This window comes from Miscanthus floridulus, chromosome 10 (assembly GCF_019320115.1).
Source record: "Miscanthus floridulus cultivar M001 chromosome 10, ASM1932011v1, whole genome shotgun sequence".
Classification (NCBI taxonomy): Eukaryota; Viridiplantae; Streptophyta; class Magnoliopsida; order Poales; family Poaceae; genus Miscanthus; species Miscanthus floridulus.
The window spans coordinates 128,476,344-128,486,861 of NC_089589.1; the positions used below are offsets into that span (position 1 = coordinate 128,476,344).

At 46.2% G+C, this 10,518-nt stretch overlaps 2 protein-coding genes across 3 annotated transcripts; both read left to right on the top strand.

The window, feature by feature from the left end:
• Positions 1-1,594: 1,594 nt before the first annotated feature.
• Positions 1,595-1,927, top strand: LOC136489590 (uncharacterized). The gene has a single exon (XM_066486175.1). It carries the CDS (start codon positions 1,595-1,597, stop codon positions 1,925-1,927), a length of 333 nt encoding a protein of 110 aa, XP_066342272.1.
• Positions 1,928-2,796: 869 nt separating this feature from the next.
• Positions 2,797-8,175, top strand: LOC136485670 (disease resistance protein RGA5-like). Of its 2 annotated transcripts, XM_066482518.1 has the most exons (3): positions 2,797-4,052; positions 4,673-6,828; positions 7,750-8,175. In XM_066482518.1, the coding sequence occupies exons 1-2, from the start codon at positions 3,202-3,204 to the stop codon at positions 4,947-4,949; spliced, it is 1,128 nt and encodes a 375-aa protein (XP_066338615.1). In that variant the 5' UTR covers positions 2,797-3,201; the 3' UTR covers positions 4,950-6,828; positions 7,750-8,175. The 2 variants fall into 2 exon arrangements, with proteins under 2 accessions (XP_066338615.1, XP_066338614.1); XM_066482517.1 differs by lacking the exon at positions 2,797-4,052 and having other exon boundaries at positions 4,946-6,828.
• The last annotated feature ends 2,343 nt before the right edge of the window (positions 8,176-10,518 follow it).

Here is a 10,518-nt window from a genome sequence, read left to right on the forward strand (position 1 = left end):
TGAACTGGCTAAAGAAAGTTATGCCCGGGTTAAAAGTGGTTGACGACATCCATAGACCACTCAAGTTATACTGCGAGAATAATGAACCAGCAGTAACTTATGCTCGCAACAATAGGTCAAGTAATGCTTCCAAACACATTGACATAAAGTTCTATGTTGTGAAAGACAAAGTCCGGGATCATGCTATTAGTCTTGAGCATGCAAGCACAAAGAAGATGCTTGCGGATCCACTTACAAAAGGCTTACCACCCAATGTGTTCAGAGAACACTTAGCCGGCATAGGTTTACGGGAAAGCCTATGATTGCAGGACAATAAGGGCCTAAATGAGAATCTGTTTCAAAACAGAGAGTTGTGTTGTAGCTATTAATCTAATGGTACTAACTGTTGTGACGAGGCACGCTCTATGCGCTAATCTGTGATGGAATGGGAAAAAGAGATAAGTATTTTAAGTTTAAGTCATAAGGTGAGACCAAAGAGGAGAATGTTAGGTTGATCTCTACCAAGTTAACCCAACGGTCAATTTGAGCCTTTGATCAGCGCCCTGATCGGGGGCACCCAATCCAATCTTGTTTGGTGGGCCCCCGTTGCGCAGCGTTATAAAGAGGAAGGTGGAAGCCGGGGCACTCGGTACGAGGTCCACCGCAGCCGCTACAAACCCACCTACCTAACCCTAATCCGATCTTAGAGGGCAGCGCTGAAGCGGCGGGAAGCTCCGCCACCACGTCGTAGGGATGCCGCCGCCACGAGAGTCACGCCGCGGACGTCCACGCCTCTCCTACGACCGTCGCTCCCACGTCACCCCTTCACCGACTCGCGCCGCCAAACCTTCGTCATAGCGACCTCGAGCTCCAACACCAAGCCCGCTGATGGTCTGTAACACCTCTCCACTCTGATCCTCTCTCTCTGTCTCTCTCTCTCGTTTTTGTTCATGTTCTAGGGCTTTTAACCAGAATAGAAGAAAACCACTCACTAGATCTACTGCTAGTTGATCCTAAATGTGTAACAATTGATTGTATAATCTTTTCTGTTCTGTCAGAAAAAAAACATCATTTGCAGAAGTAGCGTATTACTTGCTGTGCATAGCACCTAGTCGTCTTACGGTGTGAACTCCGAGCTGAGCGAAATGCTGTGAAATACATGCAACACATGGACCCCTCTTCTGTTTTCTTCCAATTACACTAGTTCTCCAACCAATAATTGCTATTGGACCGCTTTAAAGACAGGCTTGCTTTCTTCCTCTCCTAGCAAGCAAGATGACATATATATCGCGACGTTCTCCAATCCTCTGCACTGCACGAATAATTGCTCACGTTACTCTCTTCATCCCCTAGCTTCCACAAGTGCCGAATCTCTGTTGGTGTCCAACGTCACCAGTAATCTTCCATCCTGGCGTCGGCATGGATCTTGTGGCCGGGGCAGTGGGCAGCATCATCGGCAAGCTCGGCGCGCTGCTCCAGGAGGAGTATAAGCTGCAGAAGAAGGGCCTGCCCAAGCAAATTGAGTCTCTGAAAAATGAGCTCGAATGCGCACAAACGGCTCTCCTCACGGTGAGACAAACACCACCAGAGCAGCTGGATCCACAAGTCCTACGACATGGAGAACATCCTCGACACCTTCCTCGTCGATGTCGTGGAGGGGGCCGCCCCTGCTGAGACTGAGAGTAAGGATGGCTTGCGCAAACGTCTCCAGAGGAAGATGGCCAAGTTGTTCAAAAAGAGCAAGGCGCGCCACAGCATTGCTGGCGCGATCGAGGACATGAAACAACGACTCCAGGAGGCGTCGGACCGCCGCGACAGGTACTCCATACCCGTTGCAGTGCCTCCGCCGGCCACCACACTGGATCCTCGTCTTGTGGACATGCACAAAGAGGCAGCGCAGATTATGTGCATCGAGAGGACGAGGGCGGAGCTCATAGCCATGGTTTAGTCCTCGCGTCCATGGTGACGCTGGCGTGTCCAGCAACAGCAACAAGATGATGATAGTTTCTGTGGTCGGAGCTGGTGGTCTGGGCAAGACCACTCTTGCGAAGGCGGTTTACGAGGACCTGAGTCCGGGATATGATTGTCGAGCCTTTGTTTCGGTTGACCGCAATCCTGACCTGGTGCAAGAGTCTTCACCAGCATCTTCTTCGGTCTCGACCAAAATAAGCTCCAGGCCATTCGTGAAATAAAAACCTACAACTGCTCATTGTCGAACTCTGAAAATTCCTTGAAAACAACAGCTAATATATTTCCTATCACTACTAGAGCAGCCGCAACAGGTCATCGTTTCTTTCTCATTTTATTATACTCCGTGCCTCAAACCCTGAAATATGCCTATCTATTAAAGCATTGTACACTTGAAACGATGACGACTACCCAGTGAAGCACGTTAACGTTGGTTGTATTGTATGCCTGCCGTTGCGTGCCTGACAAAGATCCACACTTAAAGGCAAAGCCACTTGCGCCGATCGATGCGCGCACATGATCATATCCATCACATCAGAAACGTTGCAGTGCCAGCTGCTAGTGAATGCGTTATCAGCGAGAGACAAGCAAGCCCTGCCCTGATTTCTAAGGCTCTACGAAAAACTTTGCAAGATAGTAATACGTACATTTAATTCTTTTAAAAAAAATACGTAGATTTAAAACGAAGACGCTTTACAATTTAATAGTGCCAAATTGAAGTTGAGTATTATTACACATATGCCTAGTTCATTAAAGATGCCAATTAGCAGACACAAAGATGCTCTCAACAGTAAGTATTATAGACACAAAGACGCCAATTAGAAGACACAAAGATACTCCTCTCGCTAACGCTCGCCCCTCCGCTCGCTTGAGAGGCACTGGCGCCGCCGCTGGGCTTCTTCTCCCGGGCGCCGCCGCCACCGAGATCGTCCACTGTCGCCGGGCTCCTCTTCCCGCGCGTCGCTGCGTCCGAGATCCGCCGCCGCCGCGGAGCTCCTTCCCCGCACGCGGCCGCTGGAGGCTGGACTCCTCCCCACGCTTCGCTGACTCCGCGCTTCGTGCTCCGCTGCCGGGCTCCTCCCCGCGTGAGCTCATAGATCCTCCACTGCCGGGCTGCTCCTCACGCGAGCTCCAATAACCTCCACTTCCGAGCTCCGAAATCCTCCGCCGCCACCGAGCTTCTTCCCCTAGCGTCCGTATGTGCGGAATCTCTCTTGGTCTTCAACGTCACCAATCTTCCATCCTGCCGTCGACATGGATCTTGTGGCCGGGGCAGTGGGCAGCATCGTCACCAAGCTCGGCGAGCTCCTGCACGGGGAGTACAAGCTGCAGAAGGGCCTGCCGGAGCAAATCGAGTATCTGAAAAATGAGCTCGAGAGTGCGCACACGGCTCTCTGCAAGGTGGGCGCGACGCCGCCGGAGCAGCAGGATCCACAAGTCCGGCTCTGGACTCGCGAGGTCAGAGAGGCGTCCTACGACATGGAGGACATCCTCGATGCCTTCCTCGTCGATGTCGTGGAGGGGGCCGCCCCACCTGAGAACAAGAATGCCCTGCTTCAACGTCTCAAGAAGATGACGGCCAAGCTGTTGAAGAAGAGCAAGGCGCGCCACGACATTGCCGGCGCGATCGAGGACATGAAGAAGCGACTCCAGGAGGTGTCGGACCGCCGCCATAGGAACTTTATACCCGTTGCAGTGCCTGCGCCGGCCACCAAACTGGATCCTCGCCTTGTGGAGATGCACAAAGAGGCAGTACAGATTATCGGCATCGAGAGGACGAGGGCGGAGCTCATAGCCATGCTTCAGTCATCGACCCACGGCCATGGAGATGCTGGCGCCTCCAGCAGCAGCAACCGGACCAAGATAGTTTCTGTGGTCGGAGCTGGTGGTCTGGGCAAGACCACTCTTGCCAAGGCGGTTTACGACGAGCTGAGTACGGGATATGACTGTCGAGCCTTTGTTTCGGTTGGCCGCAATCCTGACCTGGTGCAAGTCTTCACCAGCATCTTCTTCCTTCTCGACGAAAAAAAGTACAAGGCCATTCGTGATGTAAAGGACCTACAACTGCTCATTGGTGAACTCCGAAAATTCCTTGTAAACAAGAGGTATGCATGCGCGCATTAATCAGTAGTCACCTGATTACCTATTGTTTCTCTGTTTCAATTTATGATTATATATATATGCTACACTGCTTGTGCTATGTGCATACTATTTGGGAGGATACATACGTTTAACATTTAATTTGAAGATGTTTCTTTCTCATTATGTATCGAAGATGCAGTTGTGGTACAATACTTTTTCTTGCTAGGGGATTTATATTTGATAAACAAATCTAAGATGTTTGTTTTTTTCATTATGATGAATCAAAGCTGCAGTTGTGGCACAATACTCCTTTTCTTGCTAGGCAATTTATATTTGATAATACAAATTTGAAGAAGTTTCAACGGGGACATTGTAAATCTTGGAAGTACAGAGTTATAAAGTACCACTGACCGATTCTACCTTGAGTAGATGAATCCGGATTTTCATCCTTTATCTAAAAATCTATAAAGTACCACTAGTATGTAATTTTCAAAGACTAAACTAAAATTAGACATCACCCATATTCAATACTAGTATAGTACAGATGTAGTGCCGCTCTTCTTCTCCTTTATAGACGATAGATGCTCGAAGGCTTACTTACTAACTCTGGCTATTAATTTGTACTGTCTTGTTGCATTGGTAGGTTCTTCATCGTTATTGACGACGTATGGGACATAAATTCTTGGCAAGCATTAGGATCAGCTTTGCATCAGAACAATAACGGAAGTAGAGTAGTCAAAACTACTCGAAATCTAGAAGTAGCCTGTGGCGATGAAGTTTACCAGCTTGGTCCTCTTTCACATGATAACTCAAAGAAGCTATTTTATATGAGGCTATTTGGTGGTGAAGACAACTGTCCTGCTCATCATCCTGAAGAGGCATCTAAAAGATTCTACACAAATGTGGTGGTGTGCCATTAGCTATCATCACAATGGCTAGCTTGTTGGTGGGCAAATCAAGAAACGATTGGTTTGAGGTGTGCAACTCTCCTGGTTTCTATGGTGGCAGAGACAACAGGCAGGTAGATGATACTGAGTGGATATTGTCCCTTAGCTACTATGATCTGCCTTCTCATCTGAAGACCTGCTTATTGTACCTAAGTGTGTATCCTGAAGACTGTGTGATTGAGAAAAATCTTTGATATGGAAGTGGGTAGCAGAAGGTTTTATAGAGAAGAAAACAGGAACAAGCTTGTTTCAGTGGGGAGAGGAATACTTCCATCAGCTCATAAACAGGAGCATGATCCAAGGGATGGAGTCAGAAGAGGACGGCAACATACATGGCTGTCGTGTTCACGACATGGTTCTTGATCTTATTCGTGGTCTGGTAGGCGAAGAAAACTTCATGACTATCTCAAATGAGGATGGAGGAACATCATCGCGACACAAGGTGCGCCGGTTAGCTCACCATAATAGGATACTACTGTTGGGTCAATCTCATCCTGACAGTCATAGGGACACGGCACAACTGAGGTCATTGGTTGCCCATGGGTGTGATATCCGTGGTTGGGTCTTATCTCCGAGCTTTAAACTCTTACGCGTGCTAGCTTTAGAGAGGTGCACATCATCTGATAATTTTGAGTATGACAGGCATGGGCTTGAGCATCTTGGAAACCTAGTTCATTTGAGGTACCTAGGGCTACGAGGTACAAAGGTCCAAGAGCTCCCGGAGGCGATTGGGGCTCTAAAGCTTCTACAGACACTGGACATGCAGCACACCAAACTACATCAGCTGCCATGGAGCGTTAGCCTGCTAACGCGCTTGGTCTGCCTACGATGTGGCCGTCGGACGAGGTTGCCCAATGGGTTCCTCCAGAAGGTTACATCACTGGAGGAGCTGCAGATAAATGTTCGCATGCTGTCTTTTGAGTCCCAGAGGCAATTTTTGAAGGAGCTGGGCAACCAGAGCCAACTGAGGGTGCTCTGTGTGTTTGGTATGGGCAGGCTGGATGAGAGCATGCAGGCAGAACTTTTGAAGTCACTAGGCAATCTGCAGGAGCTCCAGCATCTGGATGTGGATTATAATCTGATTCGTGAAACTAGCCCTGCCTCAATGGAGTGGGACAAAGCCGTGCTTCCGGAACATCTCAGGCATCTCCGTATACATTGTATCTGGTTCCCTTGTGTGCCATCATTCATAGATCCCACGCTTCTCCCCAACCTTTGCTACTTGGAGTTGCGTGTGTATCATATGGACGAGGCAGGTCTGAGAACCTTGGGTGGGCTGCCAGATCTCCGTTACCTCTCCATTTTACCGCCTTATAAGATGGCTTCTCATGAGCAGTCTATGGTAATTAATATTGCTTCCCAAGATGTCTTCTTCCACAAGTTGAGAAGCCTCATATTGTTTGGATGGATGGTCCAGTTGGCGACCAACGGTGACTCGACTAGTGCTTCGTTGAGCATCTGGAGGGGAGGACAGGATGCTGCTATGGTATTTGATTCCAATTCCAAAGCAGAGGATGGGGGTTGCAGCAGCAGAGTAGCACCGGCCCCTGTTGCTGTGATGCCAAACCTCCAGGAGCTTGTGTTCACTGTCCTAGTCAGGGCTTTCTACGAGGATGGACACGGTACCTGTGACAATAATCTCAGCTTGGACTTGGAGTGCCTCCCTTCGCTACGCAATGTCTGGGCATATCTCGACTGTAAGGGTGCCTTCCCTCATGACGTGAACAAGGCAGACGATGAGCTCAGACGCCTAGCACAACTCCATCCCAATAGTTCCACACTCAGAATCATGGTGGGTAAAATTAATGTCGAAGATATGATGGCACGACCAATACACAGCGATGGTGAAGAGGTACGTACCAGCTGCCCAACTTGTTTTAATAACCACATTCCATTCCCAATTCCACTAACACGTACTTCTCCATTACTATATTAGTATTATATATAGTAACAATATGTGTAGAAAATCAAGGGCTGTGGTGCTCCAAAAACCACCCAAGACATAGCAAGATCCCAAAGAAATCATAGCCCTTGATTTTTAGAATTAGTAGGACCATTAAATAAATTAAATAATCAGAGAAAAAGAAGAAGAAGAAAAAAAACAAATCCCTGAAATCTTCGTCTGACTGGGCTACTTGTACATATGAAGTAATTATCACTTTTCTAAGGAAAATAGATACAGTTAAGTATATACTTGTTACTATTCTCACGTACGGACTATGTCTGAGTACGCAAGAACATTAATTTTTAACATGATGTTGGTGTTAAAAGTGATCTGCTATGGCTACTGACAAATAAATCACGTACACGATCAACATGATGTTGCTGTTCAAAATGGATCTAGTCATGTTGAAACGATCATTACAGATAATGTTAGTCTTTATTTGTCACACATGATCTTTATTTGTCAACTTACAAGAAAAGAACATGTTAGTAAAACAAGATAATTTATATCTCATCCACATGTCACATTATTGCATCAAATACCAAAGTAAGATCATGCATGCATGTATATTAGATTAACTAATAAGAAGAGGTTTTTTCTATTTATTCTGTGTTTCTTCTATTACTTCTTCTAATTAAGAGGTAAGAGGTAATATGTAATAATTAACATTTAGATCAACGGTACACAGACACTTCCGAGTACCGTAGGTTGTCTATTGTTAATTGTTTTAGCTGAGTTCCATATCATTGCCATTGACCTTCATCAATCATCAATGCTAGACTAATTATGCTAATCAAAATTATTTTTCCTTGACGATTTTTATTGCAGTCTTCGGAGATTCAGCCTTTTGCCTCTTGATCCTCGGTGGGAGGAGTTTGCGGATTAAGTTGGTGGATCTCGTGACGTTGGGAGCATTTTGGGTAGTCCTGTCTGCTGCCCCATATATATGCTGCATGCGTGGAGCTGGTGTCAGTCTACCTAGGAGTTTGAGAATTAAGTTGGTGGATCTCATGATGTTGGGTGCATTTTTGGTATTCCTGTCTGCTGCCCCATATATATGCCGCATGCGTGGAGCTGGTGTCAGTCTACTACACGGTCATCTTCTTCCAACAATATCTATGTGCTCTTGATAGACCTTTGCGTGCTTTAAACCTCTAATAATGTTGCTCGACGATCATGCCTGTTGTTCAGTATATTTCCTTTCACTCTAGCACTTGTACCTGCAAGTATGTTTGGAACATAAATGATATGTGTGTTATGTTAAATGAGGCTTAAATTTTGTTTTCGTATGCCTCCGCATGCATGAATGCCTACCCATCTTCAAGAGCTCCATCGGGGGTCCAGTTTGCATTGTGGAATTTCTACAAGTGGTGAAGCTAGCTCTTTCGTTCACTTCGTTGCTATGATCTTGGTTACTGTATTATTGATTTATTGTAAATTGTGGTGACGAACGTTGTCACGGCTCCCGTGTCAAGGCACCAAGGCCGCAGCTTTGAGACGGAGTATTGGTCGTGCGACTATTTTGATAGCTTAGGAAATTTTAAAATAAACAACATTACAGATACAATATCGTACAAAATACAATGATGGAAAATTCATGATATATTTTTCTAACACAAACTATGATGTCCTCGACACATCACAAAATTTAAAACTAAAACGCTATGTATACTAAGAAATGTAACACCCTAAAATTTGAATTTTTTGAAATAGAGCTAAAATGATTTAATTTGGAATTTATGTGCTCACAAAAACATAGGAAAATAAAAATATCATTAATTTAAAATTTATCATAAGGTAGCAACATGTTTGTGCATACATGCTGCTGCATATTTATTTTGTGATGATTGGGTTTGATCAAAACTTCAAAAGGATTTAAATTTGGATGAAATTTGGATTTGAAAACTGGGTTTAAGAAATTGAAAAGGAATTTCTTTTACTTCCCCTCCCCTATCTCGGCTTCTGGCCCAGCCGGCTTGCTCCCTCATCCCATGGCCCGCGTCTTCTTTTCCATTCTACGCATGGCCCAGCAGCGCCATCCCGTAGGCCTAGATCGCCTTTCGGCTAAGTCGCGCCCGCGCTTCCCCTCTCTCCAGCCTTGAGTCGCCGACACCCCGGGCCCACTTGTCAGCACCAACTCCTACCTCCGTCGTCTTCCTCCCGGACTCTGCTCCATCGCCGCCGACTCCGCGCTGACCACGCCTCCTCTCTTGCCTTGCGCCCCAAGCTGCTCCTAGCCATAAATACTGGGTGCCCGCAGCCATGCCTTCCCATCCCAAGCTTCGAAGCTGCCTCGCTGAGACGCCGAGCCACGCTAGCCCTAGCCGCCGCCGCCGAGCTCAATCTGCCGAAGTTGCGCGCCGCTTCCATCCGCTCCGCGCCTTGGTAAGGTACCTAGACAAGCTCGCCGTCATCTCCTTTCCCCCCATTCTTCCGGTTTGCCTTCCTGTGGTCTCTAGGACCGTTTTCGCTCTCACCGACGAGCTCTGCGTCGCCAGCCATGGAAGCCACCATGCCAGAGACACTGTGTCGCCCGGAGGAATCCTCCCAACCCTCGGTAGCCGTCCGATCTGGGTGGAATGATCAGAATTAGAACATACCCCTTCGCACCTTAACCAGTCCACCACAACAGTAGTAGACTAGGTCCACTAGCATAGTTTCCTCTCAGTCCATAGCCGGTTCCCAGCCTCCACCCAACCGGTTTATGCCACATCGCCGCTGACCTGGTCGCCCCCGACCCACCATCGCACTTTTGTGATTAGCCCCCTGCAGTTTTGCGTAATCAACCAGCAGTCCAACTGTGTTCTAAATATTTAGAAAGAAGTCCCTATTTCTTCTGTTTTCACCCCTGCCTTTTCATGGAATTGAACCTGCAGTCCTTGGCCGGTTTGAAATTGGATTTTATTTATTTTAAATTCCAAAATCAAAGTTCCATCTATTTACAAAATTGCCACTACCCTCTGTGGACAATATCTTGTCCGTTTTAACTCCTATTTGATCCGTTCAAGTTGCGTTAGGTTCGTAATTAAGTAATCTACATGTTTATATCCCTGTTAATCAAGTTTTAAACTTTTAAAATTCATGGTTTAATATCTACATTTAAATTATTAATTTTCTACATGAAATCTTGATTAATTCATAACTTCTGCATTTTAGATCCGATTAGAGTTCTTTTCGCGTCTGTGTGTTCATAGCGAGATGTAGATTCATTTTATAAACTTTTCATCTTGATTTTATGTTTGGTGTACTGTTCTAATTTGGATCTATTGTTTGCTTCGTGTATGATTGCATGGATGCTTGTGTGGTGCTTTATGATCATGTCCGGTCGGTGAGCTATACGTGGTGAATTAAGAAGCAGATCTTCGAAGATTTGGACTAGAAGAACATTAGAATTTTAAGGCAAGTATAGCATGGGATCATCCTTATTGTCCTATTCACCTTAATATCATTTTAATCATATGCATGTGTCTACCTTGGCAACCGTAGTAACTTTCCTTGCTATTTGATATCCTGGATTCCTTGATTTCTATGGGTTATTGCATTGGGAAGTATGATGCTAGTGCCCAACTAAAGCCATGATCTTGTAACTTGACTAAT